We start from the raw sequence: 21592 nt of genomic DNA on the forward strand, positions 1-21592 counted from the left end.
GGAAATCCCCCAGGAATGTCCTGCAATGCTGCCAGACCGTACACCTACTTCACTTTGGACAATTCATTGCTGTAATCTCCACTACAGCCACTGATCTGATTCATCGGGGAATGGCATCTGCTGCCTGGTGTCATTCTGTATTAATTTACATCTGCCCAGAGACAGCACGGGGGCTCTTCTTTTTCTTTTTTTTTTGCTTTTACACAAACTACAATCATTAAATGAATAAACCTGTCCTCCTGTTTCTCCAAAAATAGACTGAGAATTGCTCTGCTCAGGTCTGACTCCCTATCACATTTTCAGAGGGTATTGTCTGAGACCTTATTTCCTAGGCATGTGCACCACAGCTCTCCTGTGTTTCAAAACAAAGAACAAATTATCTTTGTTGTCCCGTAACAGCACTCTGAATGCAGTGATATATGAGATCAAGACACAGTCCCTGCCTTACTGAGCTTACCCCGAGTTTTGCCCCGTTCCAGGTACTTGGAGACAGGTGCAATTTGTTTCAGTGGATACAGCTACTCAGAAAAGACAGGATTGTTCCTCTCTAACTCCCACGAAGGCAGCAAAGGAGAAATCACAACAGGGGTTTAAACCTGCTTTCTGGCTTAGGGTCAGTGCTGGCCTCCCTCCGAGATCCACTCAAACTGCTAGCCTAAGCTGCCTTGTCTTTATTGCTATTTAATTTGGGTCAGACAAAATGCATTTAAGAGCACATTCTTTTTTTTTTTCTTTTCAGCTAAGAGGTGGCCTGTGTTCCCCAGGCACCAAGCAAAGCCCATCAGAGAGAGAGCTCATGGTGCTGGACAGGCTTCCCTGCCAGCAGCAGACACAGCTGTATATAAGCTAACATTGGAGAGAGGAACAGCGGGCAGGGCTCAGGCAGCTGCCCTTGCACGCTCTTTAATACCTGTAATACCAACCAGTGCCTGGGGAATTCACACACCAGGTATCAAAACACTGGGAAGAGCATGGGAAAGCACAACGGGAAGCAGACTGCTCTCCCGGATTTTTCTGTTTGATCATCAGAGAGACGTCAGGGCTGGGCACTAAAGATATGATAGCACTTTCTATTTCCATCCTTTAGTACTGTAACACAGGTTTAGAATAAAAACATCTCCTTGATTCAACTTAAAACAGGATAAAAGAAACATGGGAAAAAAATCAGCAATAGCTGTTTCACTGCTAATGTGAAATCTGCACACAGGCATGTGGGGAAAACCAGCAGGAATTAAAATCCACTGAGTTATTTCAGTACCAGCCTGTGCTTGGGCAAAGTCCCTCTCCAAACCCAGGGGCCAGCCCGTGCTGCGGGAACCCCTGCCCCAACAGGCACTGACACAAGCTGCTACCGTGGGCACCCAAGTCACAGATCACCAGGGGTAACATCATGGCTCAGCACCAGAACCAACATGCCATGCTAGTTCAGCTCCCCATGAACAAGAGTCTGAGGCTGCCGTTCCTCCTGCCCTCTCTCTTCCCACCCCACATGCTGCTGCTCCCATTTAGGGACTGGGAAGGGGCTGGAGCTTGTAAAGAGCTTCAGGCAGAGGCTGGGGGCTGGGGGGAGGGTCACTGTCCCATGACCTGAGAAAAGGTCCCTCTTGTTGAGTTAAGTAGGTCTGGACTGCATCAGCTCTGTGCCTTGAAGAGCTCCAGCATGATGCTAGAAGAGGGAACAACAGAGCTTGCTCTGATGGGGCTCATTTACTCACTTCTCATAACAAAACTATTACAGCAGCTCTGGTGCACTTCTGTATTAACAGGGCCTTGTTAATTGTCATTTGAACTAGAGCGTAAATGGTTAGAAAGATTTTTCTTGATTAAAATGTTGTCAGTGATGGGGAATCCAACAGACCTCTGAGAAAACTGCTCCAGTGATAGCCTTGTTTTAAAGTCTGGTTTCTAGTAGGAATGCTTTATCTACTCTACATCATACCCTCACTCCATTTTAGCTATGTCAGCTAGAAAAGCCTAGTAACAAAGTTTAATTGCTGCAACAAGTTGGATATAGGAGCCTTTTAATTTTCTGATAAGTTAATTTATCAAGCCAGACCCAGGGAAATACTCAAACACAACCAGCTGCTGCAGGTGTTTAACTACAAGCTTCAACACTGAAATCCAGGACCTGGTGCTCCCTGTAGCACCATGTAAACCTCCACAGGAGCTGCCCGAGTGGTCACCACGAATGACAAAGCAGAGGCATGAGCTCCTCTCTTTTCTGCAAAGATATGGTGCCAGACCCAGCCAGCCAAGGAAGCACATAATCTAAATTTACTCCTGATTGCTCCAAGGGTATGATCCTTGGTTATGCCCCAAAAGATATAATCTTTTCACATATAAATTCTCACTTATCAATTCTCCCATATAAATGGAGCCATTCCCCTCATACACAGTAACCTCTGGTTGGGGTATTCACAGAGTAAGGTGGACTCCCAGTTTAAGTCCTTTCTTACCCTGATGGCATTCAAGGAAGCTGACCCTCTGAAGAGGATCCCTGCCCCTGCTTATGAACCAGAAGGGAAGATGGGAGAGGTGAAGGGCACCTGCTCAACATTTTCTTGTCAATGCTTTCTCACTGTGGACCAAGAAAAGCAAACTTTGTTGGGCCAGAGCAAGAGAGCGCAAAGTCAAGAGAGGGGTACTCCCTTGGGAGGCAGGTCTCTGCTCTGCTGACAGGGCTTCTTATCTTTCGGACATCACATGCAAACTGGCAAAAACTCAGCCATGATTTTGACAGCAAGACCAGACCTTAGGAGACAGCCTTCCTGTAAGTGTCCTGACCCATGAGGTTTAATTTCTTCTTTCTTAGCCTCCCTCTGCCCAGTTGTCCAGTTCCAGTAGGAAGCGTGCAGAAGGCTCCTCACCTGGATGAACCATCCCATGTTAGTGATGGCACTTCCCAAGGAATGCAAGGAAGGTTCCAAACTCTCCAACAAACAGATCCAGGCGTGCCAACCCTGATTCAGCCAGACTAGCCCACAGGAGAAAGCACAAACAGTGGCCTTTCATGAGCTATCTGCTCCTGCTGAGTTAGATGTGGCTGGGGACACATTTCTCTAGAGGGGCCTTTGGGGACCTGGGGCTCATCCACTCAACTTCTGGCTGCCACAGGGGCTTACACAGCAGTTTGGCAATAGGTGTTCAAGCCACAGCAGGCAACACACTTCAGCAGCACAGAGCCTGAGGCTCCATGGTTGGTAAAGGGACTCACACAGTGATTTCCAGCGGCCTCCGTACAGGAGGAATCAAGATTTTGGACTCAGAATCTAATCTAAATGCTCAAAATCCACTTTAAAGAAGCATCCTTTCCCTGTGAAGCATGTTTTCCATTCCTTTAACCATCTCACAATTTCACCTGGAGTTCCCTCCAGCTCCTGACTGTCTCCTTGCACTGTAGATACCAAACCAGACAAACCATGGCAAACAACAGCTGACACACCACCACCAAACAGGACGGATGCAGAAGCAGCCCGACTTCAGACTCTTTGGCTGGACAGTTCTACCAATGACAGGGAACACCCGTCCGCAGAGCTGCCAGTCAAGGAATTCCCAGCACTGGAAGTGGTATGCAAAGGAAAGGAACCTTCACCGGACACATACATGAAGAAAAGAGGCACTTACCCACTTGTTCCAGGTCTCTGGGTCTGAGAGAAGCGCCAGTCTGTGTTTGGCTGAGCTTGCTGCAGAGAAAATAGAAGAGTTTTAATACCTCTATTCTTGCCTTTGAAAATGGAAGTGAACTGATCCTGGATTATTTCAGTCTGGAGTATCAGTGTGATCTTTCCAAGTAAAGCAAATCAATTAGAACAGAAAGAAAGCTCCCCTTCCCCCTTTCTGGAGTATTTCTGAACCAGCATGAATACTAAAAAGCATGACAAAAACTATTCAGCGAACAATCTTCCAAAGCAGCTCAGGAAACCAGGCTGTGAAAGAAATGAAGCATGAAATAAACTGATAAGAGCATCAATTCAGCAGGAGCAATGGTACCAAAGTAATGAGCTTGGAGGAGGGCAGGGGTGGGGGTGGCAGAATTAATTGATACTGAGAAAGATGCTTTTAATGCCAGAAGGTAAAATGGTAACAGACCTTCCTAATCTGTTTTTCTTCTGTCCTTAAAAAAGCCTGCCTGAGATCTTGATTTCACACACTGTATTTGAATGGCATTTCCTAGATGATGTGGCCTTAGAGCATTACAGTATTTTTCTGTCCACAGAGAAAAGAATGAACTTCCGACAGCAAAAGAAAAAAGCATTATTTGTTTAGGAGGCACAATAAACTTCAGACACAGCAGCACACTTTGTAACTTCATTAGTAAGCCCTCGTATCGCTTTCTGCCCGTGTTATTTTACCATCAGACAATGGACATTCTGTAAATAGGGAAGGACACAAGCAGGCTTGCATATTCCTATTTGAATCACGCCTTTGTGAAGAGCACTAAATAGCAGAGCTGTTTTCTGTCTGGAAAACATACTTCCGAAAATCGTAATCTTCTTAATTAACTCCAGAATGATAACATACTACCTGGAAAGGACAACATTTCTCTCAATCATGTTAGGAATGAGCAATTCATAGTCCATACAGTGGAACATCAATTTTACAGGATTATTCTGCTTGTACATGCAATTACTAAGGAAAAGTGAAGACGGATACAGCTGACCTAGATTTTTAGTTAGTAGATGTGATTTCACTAATTCTTTCACAGCTTTGATGACTCTCATGAAAGAATATATCAGAATAAATTACTCCCCTAAAATAGAGGCCCCACTGGTACCCATGCTGCATGCAAATTAAGCTGTTAAAATACTTGCCCTCCAGATTTCAGATACACATTTTTGCACACCAGCACTGACACACAGTCCTGCACTAGATAAGCCCTTCCCAATCTATATTTTGAATTCCTGTTGTAAATACCAGTTTCAAATTTAGGGCAGGCATTTATAACACAAAATTACCTTTTATATCCCAAAATTATAAAATCTACAGCTAAACACAGTCACCTACATCCATATTTAGACATCTGAATACAAGTGGCTAAAGTTTTCAAAGCTCACCACTGCCTAGGTCTCTGCAAGACCAAGGGCATGTAAGGTCACCAGGATCTTTGCAAAAAATGTCACTATGTCCAGTGCTGAATACTGAATTCAGCCCCTCCCTCAGAAAGACTAAGCTGGAAAACGATCCCTTGCTGAGGCATGATCAATAATTACTAACACTGGGAGTTAGGAAATGAGAAATTTCTACAATGCACCTCTAAAACAGAGCAAAAGAAAACACTGACAAACTTTGCTTTCAGATAACCCCCTCCTCTGTCACGGTTCATATGCCATGCAGAATAAAGGGGTTAAACAGAGTCAAGAAGTTAAAACACCCAGAAAACATGTTCCTGACTATGTTAAGAATCACTTTAAAAAGAAAAAGAGTATGAACGGGTCTAAGGGAAAACTCTCCACTTCTACAAACACACAGCCTTTGATTTTACAGTACTACCCAGCCCCTTTCCCCACCTCCATCAAGCCAAGCCAAAGCTTTCACCTGCCACCTCCCAGGAGGTGATGGTGACACACATTCCCTGAAGTCACCTTCTTAGGTGGAAGGACAGACAGAGAACAGCCAGCTGGCCTTGATATTATGGACCGTTGCACTTAGCAGACAGGACAGTAAGAAACACCCCATCTCTTACCCCATCGCAGGGACTCGCTAAGGTGCTGGTCACCTGCTCATAGGCAGCCACCGTCTCCGCAGTGCTAGAATGGCTGAAAGGTTTTACAAAGAGGAAATCACTCTGGTCAGACATGGGTGAGAAACAAGAGGTGTAATTCTGTGCCTGGGAGGTCAAGCCCGCTCCTCCCACGTCCAGGTATTTGATGAAGCCATCTGGCTTCATCTGCCCACGGAAATGGGAGGCAGGCTTGCGGCCAGTCCCTCGGCAGCAAGCCGCAAAGGTCCAGCTGGCAGTGCCAGCTTTGAGACACCGGGCAGCCACCACAGCAAACATCACACAGGACACAAGGGAGATGGACACCAAGGAGATGATGAGGTAAAGCGTTAGGTTGGTATCCTTGGGAGAAGATTTGGGGAGGTCCAGGGACTTGGCGAAGTCCTGCACACCATTTTCCTCTGGAGAAATTATTATTACCACAGAGGCCGAGAGGGACGGTGTCCCATTGTCCCTCACTTCAACCACCAGCCTGTGGGGATCTTCTGACTCCCTGAGAGCCTGTGCAACCCTTATCTCTCCAGAGCGGCGTTCCACTTGGAAAGGCAAAGCCTCAGTGGCTTCCTGCAGCTGGTAGGACAGCCAAGCATTATGACCACTATCAGCATCAACAGCTACAATTTTGGTGACCAGATAGCCAGGTTCTGCCAAGGCCGGGATGGTTTGGTGGAAGGCAGAGCCCTGGGGGACGGATGGGTAGACAATGGTGGGGGCATTGTCATTCTCATCCAGGACGAACACATGGACCACAGCAGTGCTACTCAACATGGGAGACCCAGCATCCTTCACCTCCACGGGCAACTGGAACACCTTGTCCTGCTCGTAGTCCAGAGCTCGCACAGTGTAGATGGTGCCGTTGTCCTGGTCTATTCGGAAGTAAGTTGAGATGGGTACATCCTGCACTCCATTGTCCAAGATGGAGTAAGACAGCTTGGCATTGCTACCCTCATCAGGATCAGATGCTGACACTGAAAAGACAGAAGTTCCAGGAAGGGAGTTTTCCTGAACATGAGCTGTATCAAAAGGGCTGGAGAAATTCGGTGCATTATCATTCACATCAGCAATTTGGAGGTAAAATGTTTTTTGTGTGGCCCTCTGTGGGGTCCCTGAATCCACAGCCCTCACTGTGATGTTGTATCCACTGGCCTTCTCCCGATCAAGGGGACCATTTGTGACCAGCGAGAAATGCTCTTTAAAAGACGACACCAGTTTAAACGGGAGCTCTTTTGCTATCTGCAGATGGACCTGCCCATTGTCACCGGAGTCACTGTCCTTCACACCAATGAGGGCAATTACAGTGCCTGGGGTTGCATCCTCCTGCACTGGGCTGGAGAGAGAGGTCAGCACGATCTCTGGGCTGTTATCATTGATATCGATTAATTCCACTCGCAGGTGACAGTGTCCTTCCATGGCTGGGGATCCCTTGTCCCTGGCTCGAACCGCAATCTCATAAGCACTGGATTCCTCATAATCCAGTGGGGCTGTGGTTCGGATCTCCCCTGTCCGGGGATCTAAGGAGAACAGTTTGGTGAATTGACCAGGTGCGTTATTGCTAGTTTTGAAAGAATATTCCACATCCCCATTGGGACCTTCATCCAGGTCGGTGACATTCAACTTGGTGACCAAAGTGCCCACTGGCACATTCTCCTCCAGATGTACCTTGGATACAGGTGGGTCACAGACAGGAGGGTTGTCATTTGCATCCAGGACATGGATGGTAACCTTGGCAGTGCCAGATTTCACTGGATTCCCTCCATCCAGGGCTGTCAGAGTTAGATGATGAACAGCCACTCTCTCTCTATCCAGTGGTTTTTCAAGTATGATCTCGGGCATTTTAACACCATCTCCTCTCACATTGATGCTCAGGGCAAAATGTTTGCTGGGACTGAGCTCGTAGGTGGAGATGGAGTTGGAGCCCATATCCGGGTCTTCTGCTACCTCCAAGGGTAGCCGAGTCCCAGGGTTGGCTACCTCAGTGATCTCCAAGACCACCTCCGGCTTGGGGAACTGGGGCGCGTTGTCGTTCACGTCGAGGACATCCACCTCAACACGGTGGAGCTGGAGGGGATTCTCCATGACGAGCTGGAGGTGCAGGGAGCACATGGGACTCTGCCCGCACAGTGCCTCCCGGTCCAGCCTGCTGTCCAGGAGCAGCACCCCGGCTGCCAGGTCCACCTGGAAGGGTTGTTGCCCACCCTCGCTCACCAGGCGCAGGTTGCGGGCAGCCAGGCTCCGCGCCTCCACCCCGAGGTCCTTGGCCAGGTCGCCCACAGAGGAGCCCGGCTCTCTGTCCTCGGGCACGGAGTAGCGGAGCTGGGCGCTGCTGGGAGCCGGCAGGCAGGAGAGGGCTGCGAACAGCAGCTGCCATGGCAGACTCCGTCCCCCGAGCATCCCGTGCCGGGTATGAGAGCGGGGTAGCGCGGAGCGGAGCGGCGGTGGCTCTGCACAGCCTCCCCCGCCTCCCCGACCCCGGCAGCCGCCGCCGCGCCGGAGCCCCGCGCCCCGGGGGGGTCCGAACGGGTTGTGCAGGAAGAAGCTGCCGCCGGAGCCGAGCTGGGAGGGATGCAGGGGGCGCGGGGGGGGAGGGGGGCGATCGCAGCCCGGCCGGCTGAGCCGCTCCTCGGCACGCAAAGACACACAAAGTCGGCGAGCAGAGGGGATGGACCGAGTGACAGTTTTACGTCTCTCCACAGCCCCCTCCTCCTCCTCCTCCTCCTCCTCCTCCTTTCTCTCTCCCTCCTCCTCCGCCGCCGCCACCGCCTTCCCAAAATACGCACGGCGTAGCCTCCCCCCCCTCCCCGCCCTGCCGCCGCCACTCCACCCCCGCAGCGCCGGGGGGGGCGCCGGGAACTCCCGGCCGTGGGAACCCCCGCCCCGCCCGGCTGCAGAGAGCGGGCACCGGCGGGCACCCCCTCCCCAAACCCGGCCGAGGGTGCCGCGCCCCCAGCCCGCGGCTGCGGTCAGCCTGGGGGCCACGCTCCCGAGCTCACCTCGCTGCACAGGGTGGGATCCGGGTTGGCACCGCCTGGACCCGCGGAGGGTCTCACAAACATGAACTCGCTGATGTCCGAGACCGGAGAAAAGCAGGAGCGGTAACGCGGAGCAGGGGGTGCCGTGGCTGTCACCTGGACGCCCATCACCGTGTCCCCTTGCTTAGGTTCATAGTTCAAGTGCCCAAAAATGTGGCTAGGAGGGGGCTGAAGCGTGTTCACACTCTCCACGCAGCAGCCCTGGCTGGCAGGTGCAGAGCCCCGATGGAGGCACCGCACGCCCAGCACTGCCAGTCCCACGAGTGAGACAGCAGAGATGAGCACTAGGGACGCGATCAGATAAAGCGTAATTGTGCCCAAGCCCCCACCATCAGTGGCCCGAGTCTCGGAGCCCTGCAAGGCTTCTGGCCCCTTCTCCTCCACCAGTACCACCAGTGTGACAGCTGTGGAAAGCGGGGGTTCCCCGGCATCCCGGATCACCACCAGCAGTTCATGCGCAGAGGCATCTGTCTCCTGCAAAGCCCGGGTGATCCGGACCTCCCCAGAGCGCAGTGCCACACTGAAAAGCCCCAGGTCTGTGGCTTCCACGAGATGGTAGGAGAGCCAGGCATTGCGCCCCGAGTCTGCATCTATCCCCACCACCTTGGTGATGAGAGCAAAAGGGGCAGTGGAGGGGGAGATTCGGAACTGAGTAGTGGAGTCCTCCCCAGCCCTGGGGAAATGCACCCGTGGGGCATTATCATTCTGATCCACTATAAAAACGTGAACCAGTGTCCTGTTCCTCAGGGCTGGGGAGCCACCATCAGAGACCTCCACGTGGAACTGGACATAGGTGGTTTGTTCATAGTCAAAGGGGAGTTTGGCAGAGACCTGGCCACTTGTGGGATGTATGGAGAGGTAGCGAGTCGGATCCAGGCCTGGATCTGTCCCACCAGCTCGCAGGATGGAGTAGGAAAGGCGGGAATTCTGTTCTGAGTCAGGGTCGGCAGCGGAGACTGTAACCAGCACACTGCCCACCGGGTTGTTTTCTGCCACCAGCACTTCGTAGGATGCTTGTTCAAACTGAGGCGCATTGTCATTGACATCTGCCAGCATGATTGGCAAGATGGTGTGGCGGGAGAGTGGAGGACTGCCCAGGTCCGAGGCAGAGACGGTGACATTGTAGTAGGCAACATGCTCCCTGTCCAAACGGTTGCTGGTCAGCAGCGAGTACTGGTGCTCATAGTCCTTACGCAGCTGGAACGGAAGATCTGGAGACACATGACACTGGACCTTACCCTGCTCACCAGAGTCCCTGTCTCTGACGTGTATCACAGCCACCACTGTGCCCAGGGGTGCATCCTCACTCAGGGAGCTGGAGAAAGAGGTAAGAATGACCTCAGGGGCATTGTCATTCACATCAGTGATTTCCACCACCACACTGCAGTGCTCCTCCATCGTTGGTGACCCCATGTCCTTGGCCTCCACTTCGATCTCATACACTGTTGCCTCCTCAAAGTCCAGGCTGCCCTGGACACGAATCTCCCCAGTTTGCTCATCAATGGCAAAGATCTGGCGTAAGGCAGCTGAGTTGTGGCTGCTGAGGGAGTAGCGGATGTCCCCATTGGGCCCTTCGTCCACATCGGTGGCATTTAATTTCACCACAAGGGTGCCCAGTGGCGAGTTCTCCACTAAACGGGCTCCGTATGATGGTCTGTCAAAGACCGGGTGGTTGTCATTGGCATCCAGGACATGAATAGTGATGTGTATCTTGCTGGACTGAGGGGGAGAGCCCCCATCTTCGGCAGTCAGGACCAGGTGGTGGAAAGCTCTGAGTTCCCGGTCCAGGGCTCTCTCCAGCACCAGTTCAGGGAACTTCCCCCCATCTGTGCGTGCCTTCACATTGAGGTTGAAGTTCTCATTGGCACTCAGGTGATAGGTCTGCAAGGTGTTGGTGCCCACATCGGGGTCCTGGGCAGGCTGGATGGGGAACCGGGCACCCAGAGATGCCAGCTCATAGATGCGCAACGAAACCTCGTCACTGGGGAACTCCGGGGGGTTGTCATTGACATCCAGAATCTCCACTTCAATGCGGTAGAACTCCACTGGGTTCTCGATGGCAAGTTTCAGGTGGAGGAAGCAGCGGGGATTCTGGCCGCAGAGCTGCTCCCGGTCTATCCGCTCACTGACCATTATAATGCCAGTGTTAACATTGACCGAGAAGTACTGAGAATCCGAATCAGACAGTACCTGCAGGTTAGCTGCTGCCAGTTTCGCCACATCGGTGCCCAGGTCCTTCGCAATATTGCCCACGAAGGCACCCCGGGTGAGCTCCTCCGGGATGCTGTACCGGATCTGAGCAGAGGAGCTGTGCAAAAACAGACAGAACGAGAAGACACGCGGCAGCCCCAGGGACCGGTCCGCCTTCCCTACCCTCGGCATCCTTGCCGGGTGGGCGGCCGAGGAGCGATGCCCTCCGCGCCCGCGCTCAGCGCTCGCCGCTCCCATTCATTGTTTGGGGCGGACGCGGTTCGAGGAGGGCGGGGGACGCCGGTGCTCCGCACAGCCGCCTCGCCATTGGCTCCGACCGCCGCGCCGCTCCTCCAATCGCCGCGCTCGTTTCTCAGGACAGCAACACCGGCGCCAATCGCAACCCGCGGGCTGTTGCCGCGCGGCGCGAACCTGCGCGGCGCTTCCCCGACCCCGCAACGGGCCGGGCCGGGCCGAGCCGAGCCGGGCCGGGCCGGGCAGCAACGGCGGACCCGGGGGCCATGCGCGGTCCTGCCGCCCCGCCCAGGCACCGCCTTCCCCAGCCCCAAGGCTCTCACCTGGCCGGGCTCCCGCAGCGTACCGGTAGTGGAGAGGAAAGCCCTGGTTTCCCTCGGTAGGGTCGCGGGGGGTGGACAGGGCCGCAGGAAGGTGAAATCACTCCGGTCGGAGCCGGGGGAGAAGCAGGTGCTGTAGCACTGAGACTGGGAGTCGGTGGGTCGCAGGGTGACCTCCATGTACTTGAGGGTGCCGTCGGAGCTGAGCTGGAGCTTGGGGCTGGAGTGCTTGAAGAAGTCCCGGTTGGGCGACTCGCTGAGCCAGCAGCAGCAGCAGGGCGAGCCAGCAGCACGGCCTCTGCGCCGCAGGCACCGGGCGGCCAGGAGAGTGATGGTGGCAAGTGCCACGGTGCTAACAGCTGCCAGTGCGATGATCAGGTAGAGGGTCAGGTCTGGCTTCTCCTTGGCACCAGCCAGGAAATCCCGAGGCTTGTAGTTATCCTCCGGAGCCATGTCCTCCAGGGCCACAGTGATGATGGCAGTGGTGGACAGTGGTGGGTCGCCATTGTCCATCACCTGGACAATGAGCTGCTGCACAGCAGCATCGGTGTCCTGGAGGGCACGTGCTGTCCGCACCTCCCCGGTGTACAGCGACACGTGGAACAAGGAGGGGTCAGTGGACTGCGGCAGCAGTCGGTATGAAAGCCAGGCATTGTGCCCAGCATCTGCATCCACTGCTGTCACCTTGGTGACCAGGTAGCCCAGTGGGGCCGACAGCGGAACCCTCTGGGGTGCGGGGACATCACTGTCACTGGCTGGGTGCAGGATAGTGGGGGAGTGGTCATTCTGGTCCAGCACAAAGATGTAGACAGTAACATTGGCATGGAGCGGGGGGGACCCTGAGTCCCGCACAGCCACAGAGACTGGCAGAACCTGCAGCAGCTCAAAGTCAAAGGTGCGCTGAGCATACAGGTTGCCATTCTCAGGATTGATGTGGACAAAGGAAGAGATGGGGGTACCCTGCACTTGGCCACTCTCTATGGAGTAAACAAGCCGAGAATTATCCCCATCGTCAGGGTCTGAGGCAGAGACAGTGCACAGCAGGGAGCCAGGCAGGTTGTTCTCCTGGAGGAAGGCATCATAGGAGGGCTGCAAGAAGCGTGGGGGGTTGTCATTCACATCAGATATGTTGAGGAGCAACATGAGTGTTGTGGTGAGGGCAGGAGACCCACCATCCTGGGCAATCAGCTCCACTGCATACTGTGAGGTGGACTCACGGTCCAGGCTGTCCCGGGTGACCAGGGAGAAGTGGTTCTGAAGGGACCTGATTGCAAAAGGCACATCGGGGGCGATCTCCAAACTCACATCCCCATTGGCCCCTGAGTCTTGGTCCCGTACATTGAAGAGCCCCACAACGGTCTCTGGTGGGGTATCTTCTGGCACCGGGTTCAGCAGGGAGGTGAGCAGCACCTCAGGGGAGTTGTCATTGGTATCCTCCACTTCCACCTGCAGTGTGCAGTGTCCCTCCATCTCCGGGACCCCTCTGTCATGGGCTCGCACATAGATCTCATAGAAAGGTGATTCCTCGAAGTCCAGGGCCCCACTCACCCGGACCTCACCACTGTGGGGATCCAGGGTAAAGAGCCTCCGGACAGAGTCCGAGGTGTGAACCCCAAAGGAGTACTGTGTCTCCCCATTGGGGCCCTCATCAGGGTCAGACGCATTGAGCTGGATGAGCAGGGCCCCCACGGGTATGTTTTCCGGGACTTGCACCTTGTACATGGCACGATCAAAGGTGGGTGCATTGTCGTTGACATCCAGGACCACGACTGTGATCTGCGCTGTGCCCGAGCGAGCTGGGCTTCCCCCATCCACGGCCGTCAGCACCAGCTGCAGTTCTGGCTGCTCTTCCCGGTCCAGGGCACGCTCCAGCACCAGCTCTGGGAAGAGTTTGCCATCCTGCTGCTGCTTGACATCCAGGGAAAAGTGGGAGTTGGGGCTTAGCCGGTAGGAGCCCACAGCATTGGTGCCCACATCAGAGTCCTGCGCACTCTCCAGGGGGAAGCGTGCAGCCACTGTGGCAGACTCGGCAACGCGCAGCATGCGGTGAGCAGTGGGGAAGCTCGGGGAGTTGTCATTCAGGTCCAGGATCTCCACTTCCAGGCGGAAGAGCTGCAGGGGGTTCTCTGTCACCACCTGCACCGACAGCACGCAGCTGGCAGCCGCTCCGCACAGCCGCTCCCGGTCCAGCTGCTGGCTCACCACCAGCGCACCGCTGTCCAGGTGCACGGCGAAGTGGCGCAGGTTCTCCTCTGATCCCAGGCGCAGCCTGCGACCTGGCAGCTCCTCCACCTTCAAGCCCAGGTCCCAGGCCACGTTCCCCACCACGGTTCCCACCTCCGACTCCTCAACCACCGAGTAGTGGATCTGCCCGGAGACCCAGCCCCAGCCGCAGAGCAAAAACAAACTCAGTACTTGCCATTTCCAGGCGGGTCGCTGGAGGCTGCCGCTTTCCATGTCCATGCGCGTCCGGCCCAGGACACAGCAGGCGCCGGAAAGATGCAAAAAAAATCCCCAGGTCTCTCTTCCACGGCTTGGAAAACAGCTCTGGGGCTCCGGCAGGCTGCGGCTCCGGCTGTCAGCCTCCCAGCAGAGGGGGTGGGCTGGGGGAGGGGAACTGAATCACAGCCCCAGCGCGGAGGTGGAAGTGGGGGGGGAGAAGCAGATCCCCCCCACCCCCACCCCGGCTTCAGATCAGCGCCCAATTGGCCGAGAGCTCCGGCCCCTCTCGCCCAGCACTGGCGCCCTGGAGGTTTGGGAAGCAGAGGCCCGAGCCGGCATCAGCCAGGCTGCCACCCCCGGCCTCCCCTCCACCAGCCTGAGTCACTTGCTCCGACAGCTCACTTCACGTTTGCAGGGAAACTGCACATCCTGGCAGCCTGGAAGCTAGGTACAAGCCCTCCCTGTGTGCTCCCCCTTCCACAATGGTGGCTTCACACTGCACCCACAGATAAAGGGCAGCTGTCATGAACACGGGCCAAAAGGCCTTTTCATGCCTAATAAAAAGGTGCTTGTTAGAGCCCTGAGGTGCCAGGGGCTCTTCTCAAACCCCTTTTCTCCTCCCCACAAACTAATGCTCTGGCCCCTGCCTGTACCCTGTAATTGCCTCTGTAAGTGAAACATCACTGCCACCAGCACCCCATCAGCCCAGAGACCTTGCACTGAGGCAGGGACACCCACCCCTGCCAGCACCCCATGGGTGTCCGAGGTAGTAGGTGAGAAGGCAGAGATGGGTGAGCCATTCAAAGGTGGAATGCACTTGCTCCCCACACACACCCAGCTGGACACCCCTTCCTCACCTTGGGACAAGGAAAAGATCAACCTCCACAGTACCCCAGTCACTGCAAATGCAGGGAGCCAGCCAACAAGCCCACTTGACCACTGCCAGATCACAGCATCAGGTCAGGACATCAGACTGAGATGAGGCCCGAGCCGTCCACCTGACAGACACATACGATGAAATGCACAGCAGACACAGCTTTGCAGCCAAGCAAACTCCCAGAGGGCAAAAGCAGGTGTCTCAGCCTCCCCAGGGAGGGAGCGGAGCAGTAACTCCCCCTCTCTCCCTTTCCCAGAAGATGGTGGCAAGCTGCAGGGTGTTTGCTCAGTTCACATCCCCGCAGAAGCCTTGTGCAGTCATGCCCTCAGTTCATGTCAGTGGTGCACTCAAGACCACCCTGACCTCCCCTGGGTGCATGCAGACCCTGGGGGTTGGGGTCCACAGTGGTGCAGCAGGCAGGGGACCCAGGCCCTGCCTGGGACCCTGCTCATCCCCACCACCTGGGCCCCAAGGGGATCTGGGGGAATAGGTGACCGAGGCTGGGGGCACCCACACCCAGCACGGTGGACAGTGACAGGGACACAAGCCTTCTGGGTGAGGATAAAGACGGCACAGCCGCTGCCGCCGAGGGGCCTCCCTCTCTTCTGCAGCCCCTCCCTGCCCATTCTGAGAATCACGGGGCGGGACCACCCTACTGCCACTCTGGGAGAGACACAGCAAGGGACCTCGCGACTGGTGCAGGACGGCGCCCGAGTCCCACCTACTGCCCGCTCGGCGGGCGGGGAGAAGGCCTTCTTAAAGGGCAAACGCAGCAAAAGGCTGGAAAAGCGGGTTCCCCAGTGTCCAGAGACCTGTTTGACCTGCTTGGACGTACTAATTCCCTGAGGGCTGCCGACGGTGTCACCAGCAGGAGGCTGTCACAGTAACCTTGACTTTGGGATGTGCCCTGTCCCCATCCCTGACAGGGTCCCAGACAGCACAGCCGGGTGACAGACATTGCTGCTGGCAACACAGAGTGCTATGCCCCAGGAATGGGTTTGGTGCTGCTGCAGTGTCCCAGTAGAAGCCCCCTGTGAAGCCCATATAGTCTGGGAGAATCTGCTTAGTGTCCCAAGGTGGCTCAGTCACCAAGGGGCTGGAGTAAGGGATGGGCTTCACACAGGGGATCCTGCTGTTGCTTGGGTCTGCCAAAGCCCTGGATGGGAATGCTGGCAAGGCAGGAAGGGTATGGGGTGTTTAGGGTGGAGAAGGAGATATCCCTGTTCCAGAGGGCCAGAGCTCACCCTACAGAAAGGTTCCAAATCCAGACAACCCAGGGAGCTGAGGGATCACTGGAGATCCTGCAGGGTAGGATCTCTCATGGTAGGGCATGCCACCTGCCACAGATGGGGCCAGTACCGTCCCCACTGCATCGGTTTTAGGGTCTGGCCATTACCCTGCAAAGCAAAGAGGTGTATAGCACTTGCAGGCTTGACATGGTCTGTGGCATTGGGCTGGATCTTCTGTCACCACAAAGACTGAAAATCCAGAGCTCAGTGTCAGCCCAGATGGTTTCTCACTACCGGTGTCTTTCCAGTGTAGTACTGGGAAGTAGGGAGGAGCCATGGCTAGGGCTCAGGCTTACCACCTGTCTGTTATCACTTCTTTCCATCCCCATTCTCAAATAATTTACTGCCCCCACTCCCAGAGGCATCTTGCCAGGACCCTTTGGTGGAGGGGACACCTTTGTCCCCAGCTGTAGGACAACCCACACAATGCTGAGGAACACTTGCTCCTGCAGCTGCTGCAGCCATTTGCACCTGCCACAAATCAGAACTGCTGAGCCTGAGCAGCAATGTGGAGGGGGGGGGGGGGGGGTAGGAAAGGGAGGGGAAGGCATAAAATAATTCTGAGAGGTTTCTGCCTCCGTCTGTGATTCAGCCACAGAGAGCAGGCAGCACACGCAGCCCCACGCCCATGCACAGCTTCCACTGTACCTCACTTCCGTCTGCTCCGAGGAACAGGTTGCTCCTACTCACAGCATCCCAGCAGGGGACACATTACTGGCACCAACCACCTTGGAAACCCATCAGATTCACCCCCCCTTTCACTGGATCCACTCCCCAGCCTCAACCCTGAGGATCAAAGTGTTCCTGTAATTAAAAACTCTCAAGCTGCACAATTCCCACCGGGGAAGAAGCACAGAAGCTGCCTGCCATGCGTGAATGCCTTCTTTGCTGCAGTTTGTTCAGTCAGGACATGAGACATCATCCAGACACAGCGTATTACAAATCGTGTGGGGCTTTTAATAGGGTTGTTAAACCACCACCTGAGTGCAAGACTCACCATCCTGCTCAGAGCCACAGTCCAGTGCACCAGAGCCCTGCAAGCAACGGGTTGACTGCAATCCCACCCCAAAGTGAACATCACAAAATTTCTACAGAAACAAAACCAGAACCACCAGGAGTGAAACACAAAATGAGACACGGACTGGAGGAACTGCTCTGTGACCACAGTCTGTCAAATGGAGGAACGAGCATCGTCCTTCAGCTCTGCATACTACACTGTGGGAAGTGACACCCTGGTTCCCCCTCGCTGACAGCTGGTGGCTCCCAGCCCTGTTTGCACTGCCACCTCCTCAGCCCCCATCAGGGCACGATGCAGAGAGGCTATGTTCCCCTCCCAGTGCCCCCCTTGGCTCTCACTTTGCTAAGGGAAGGAAATACCATTAGCAGCAAACTTTCTGCCAAGGATTTGCAAGTGGTTGCAAGCTGACCTCAGTCTCCATCAGTTACTCACACAAGACATACCCAAAACTGCATCCGAAATATATATATTTTCGCTAACCTGAGCAAACTGACACACTTGATCCTGCACACCACAGTGCAAATGTCAATGATACTCAGGACGACTCATATGACTACAAAGAAGACCTGTTCAGCTACAGCTTAACCACTCTTTAGAGGCAAGGCGCAACTGGATATTCCCCCCAACCTCAATCTGCTACACCTATGGCACAAATGGACCATGTCTCTGCCTGGCACTGAGAAATGCCAAGGAAGGAGCTACATTACCTCAGCAGGCATGGGGAGCCGGCCGGTGGTGCCCACGATCTGGTGGTACAGCCCTGGCTCACCATTCCTTAAGGTGCTCTGGCGGCTCCCCAGGGGGCTGGAAGTGAAGGGCTTTTTACACAGAAGATCACTCTGGCGAGAGTCTGTGGTAAGATAGACCTGGTGGTAGAAATTGGGTGGCATGAAGCCACCACGCACGGCGTCAATGTGGTGGAAGGGCCCTGGTGTCCTGTACAGGGTGCTCCTGGAACTGTTGAACAGCTCCTTTGACTGCCTCCACTTGTAGCACTTGAAGATGCCCACTGACAGCATGGTGATGAAGAAAGCTGCTGACACCAAAATCACAGCCAGGATGAGATAGAAAGTCAAGTGCCTCCTGGAATCATTGGCAGGTGCCACATCAGTGAGGTCAGTAAGCACCTCCTTGACCATCTCAGCCACAGAGATGGAGACAGTGGCACTGGCAGACAGCACAGGCTCCCCATGGTCTTTCAGCAGGATGACTAGTGTGTGCTGGGGAGCATCATCCTCCTGGAGCTGGCGTGCCGTGAAGATCTCCCCACTGTGCAGCCCAACTGAGAACAGGCTGGGGTCAGTGGCCTGCAACAGGGTATAGGAGATCCAGGCATTGTACCCTGCATCTGCATCCACTGCCACCACCTTGGTGACTATGTGCCCAGCAGGAGTGCCTGGTGCCACCACATCAGTATAGGTGGCAGTGGTGTTGGGGTGAGGGTGAAGCACGGTTGGGGCATTATCATTGATGTCAGTGACAAACACACTGACTGAGACATTAGTGGCCAGAGGCGGAGAGCCGCCATCCTGGACCTGCACCGTCATGCTGAACTCCACCTGGTCCTCATGGTCCAGGGAGGTGAGCAGGTAGAGGGTGCCATTTTCTCGGTGGATGGAGAAGAGGTGGCCTACACTGGGGTCACCCTGCAAGAGGGTATAGGAGAGATGGGCATTGCGCCCAAGGTCTGGGTCTGTGGCACTCACATTAAGGATGGGGATACCAGGCATGTTGTTCTCCAGCACATACACATCATAGGAGTCCTGAGAAGACTTGGGCGCATTGTCATTGATGTCTGACACCTGCACCAGGATCTGTTTTACGGCAGACAAGGGTGGTGAGCCTGAGTCCCTGGCAGTGATAGTGATGTTATACTCTGATGCCTTTTCCCGGTCCAGAGCCGCTTTTGTTTTCAATGTGTAATAATTTTTGAGGGAGGAGCTGAGCATGAACGGGATCCCAGGGGAAATGAAGCAGTTCACCAGACCATTGCCATGGGAGTCCAAATCTGTAACACTCAGCAGAGCTACAACCGTCCCTGGGGCTGCATCTTCAGGCACAGGGCTGTACACAGAAGTCACTGTCACCTCTGGAGCATTGTCATTCACATCCACGACTTCCACCAGCACTTTGCAATGAGCCATGCCAGGAACAGCACCCTTGTCTTTAGCCTGTAAGTAAATCTCATACAGCTTCATTTCCTCATAGTCCAGCTGTCCCTTGACCTTCAAGTCCCCCGTGGCTGAATCCAGAGCAAAGAGTTCTCGTACCTTGGCAGGTGTGTGGCTGCTGAAGGAATAGACAATGTCTCCATTGGGCCCATCATCCAGATCATACGCGCTGATCCTGGTGACCAGGGTACCATCGGGCATGTTCTCCCTCACACTTGCCTTGTAGGTGGACTGATTGAAGACCGGGGCATTATCGTTGGCGTCCACAACGTCAATGTGGATCTGCACGTGGGCTGACCGTGGCGGGCTGCCTCCATCCAGCGCAGTCAAGACCAAGTGCAGCTCCCGTTGCTCCTCCCTGTCCAGCTCCTTCTCTAGCACCAGCTCCGCGTACTTGCTGCCATCCACCCTCGTCTGCACGTCGAGCGCAAAGTGCGGGTTAGCGCTGAGCTGGTAGGTCTGCAAAGAGTTAACTCCCACATCGGGGTCTTGCGCGCTCTCTAGCGGGAAGCGCGCTCCGGCTGCCACCGACTCACTGATTTCCAGCCTCGCCTGGCTGCTGGGAAAAACCGGGTCGTTGTCATTGATGTCCTGGATCTCCACGGCGCCGCTGTACAGCTCCAGCGGGTTTTCCACCAAGATCTCAAAGCTGAGGGCGCAGGGGGAGTGCGCGCCGCAGAGCTCCTCCCGGTCTATCCGCTCGCTCACCAGCAGCGCGCCGCTCGTCAGATCCACCCCGAAGTACTTCTTGTTGCCCCCGGACACCACCCGCAGCCGGCGTCCCGGCAGCCGCCCGAGGTCCAGCGCCAGGTCGGCTACCACGTTCCCCACCGTGGAGCCTCTCCGCGCCTCCTCGGGAATCGCATAGCGAATCGCGGCGGCAACCCAGTCGGAAACGCCGAACAAAAGCAAGAGGCTCAGTACCTGCCCCGTCGTCACCCCGCGGCTCCTCGCAGCAACGCCGTTCATCGCACAGGACGGCCGCGCCCTCCGCTTCGCCCCCCTCGCCCCGGCTAGAAACCCCCAGCTCGCCCCGTCATGCCGCTGCCCAGCGCGCCCCGGGAAGCGCCGGGCATTGCTCTGCGGTCTCGGCCGTGACTCGCTCCCAGGCTCTCTGAGACCGTCTGCGCCTCATCCCGGCTCCGAGCGGGGCCGGGCCGCCAGATCCCCCCACTCCATCATTGGCCGACAGCGGCACACAGAGTCCCGGCCCATAACTGCACGGAGCGCAGGGCTGCCGCAGCCCCGCCGGGAGGGAGCGGCGGCCCCGGCCCGCGGGGCTCAAGCCGGTTGACCCTGAAGAGAGAGCACAGCCCTGCGAGAAACCCAGCTAATGGCAGCCGGGCGGGGAGAGCGCTGCCTAGATCGGGCACAGGGGCTGCGCGCGCGGGCAGGAAGGTGTAAGAGCTGGCGGAGAGGAGGACGCCAGAAAGGGTGATACGGCAACGGGTGGGGTGTCCCCCGGGAAAACATCGCTGGAAAGAGACAGCGGGAGCAAGCAGGGGAAGTGGAGCGGGCGGGACGAGGGGTGGGGAGGGTCGGCCGGGGCACGCAGGGCGCCGGGGAGAGCTAGCCCAGCCCCGGCACGCGACGCGCCAGGTCCGAGTGTCCCTCGGGATGTCGGTCCTCCCACCGAAGTGCTTGGCCAGCCTCTTCCTGGTATCCCACGGCGTCGCAGCGTCGCGCTTCTGCGTGCCACCACGGCAGCGTCACCGGCAAATCGAGACGGATGTCGTGCTGCCGAGTTAGGAGCAACCCCTCCGGCCGCAGTCACCCCCTGCCGCTGGGCCCCCAGTAGCATCGCCCCTCCAGCTCCCAATGCCACCACTGTCCCACCAGGCATCTTCCCCGACAAATCGTAGAAATCTCGGGTTAAGACGCCCTCCTGCTCTCGCCACCTCCCAGCTTGCTCCCCAGCACCTGTTTCCACCAGCCAGACGCAGGGAAATCACAGTCTGCGACGTGCCGATTCACCGGGAGCAGTTCCTGTTCCCGTGCTGGTCACGGCACCGGCAGCGCCTGGGTGAGAAACAGCCAATTCTCGGGCTGCCTGCCTGCGTTTGGGGCTGTCACGGCCAACAACTCCTGATACCTTGGATTTTCCAACGTTTCGAGTGTTCATGTGGATAAAACTACCTCAATTTGGGCATTCGTTGTCTGTCACCTGCACAACTGATCAGCTGTCACGGTAAGGGGCCCGGGATGCTTGGTAAGGGAGCACCAGGAGCTCTGTCAAAACCCGCCTGTGGCCAAGAAACACAGAGTCCAGGTGGCTTCCCACA

At 55.6% G+C, this 21592-nt stretch overlaps 1 protein-coding gene across 1 annotated transcript in view; it reads right to left on the minus strand.

Moving 5' to 3' along the window:
• The window catches only part of LOC121093023 (protocadherin gamma-A10-like), a 53037-nt gene that overhangs the window by 19045 nt on the left and 12400 nt on the right, over positions 1-21592 (minus strand). The window contains 1 exon segment of the mRNA XM_040604779.1: positions 3625-3683. Coding sequence (XP_040460713.1) covers positions 3625-3683 — 59 coding nt within the window.

This window comes from Falco naumanni, chromosome 8, assembly GCF_017639655.2.
Source record: "Falco naumanni isolate bFalNau1 chromosome 8, bFalNau1.pat, whole genome shotgun sequence".
Taxonomy (NCBI): domain Eukaryota; kingdom Metazoa; phylum Chordata; class Aves; order Falconiformes; family Falconidae; genus Falco; species Falco naumanni.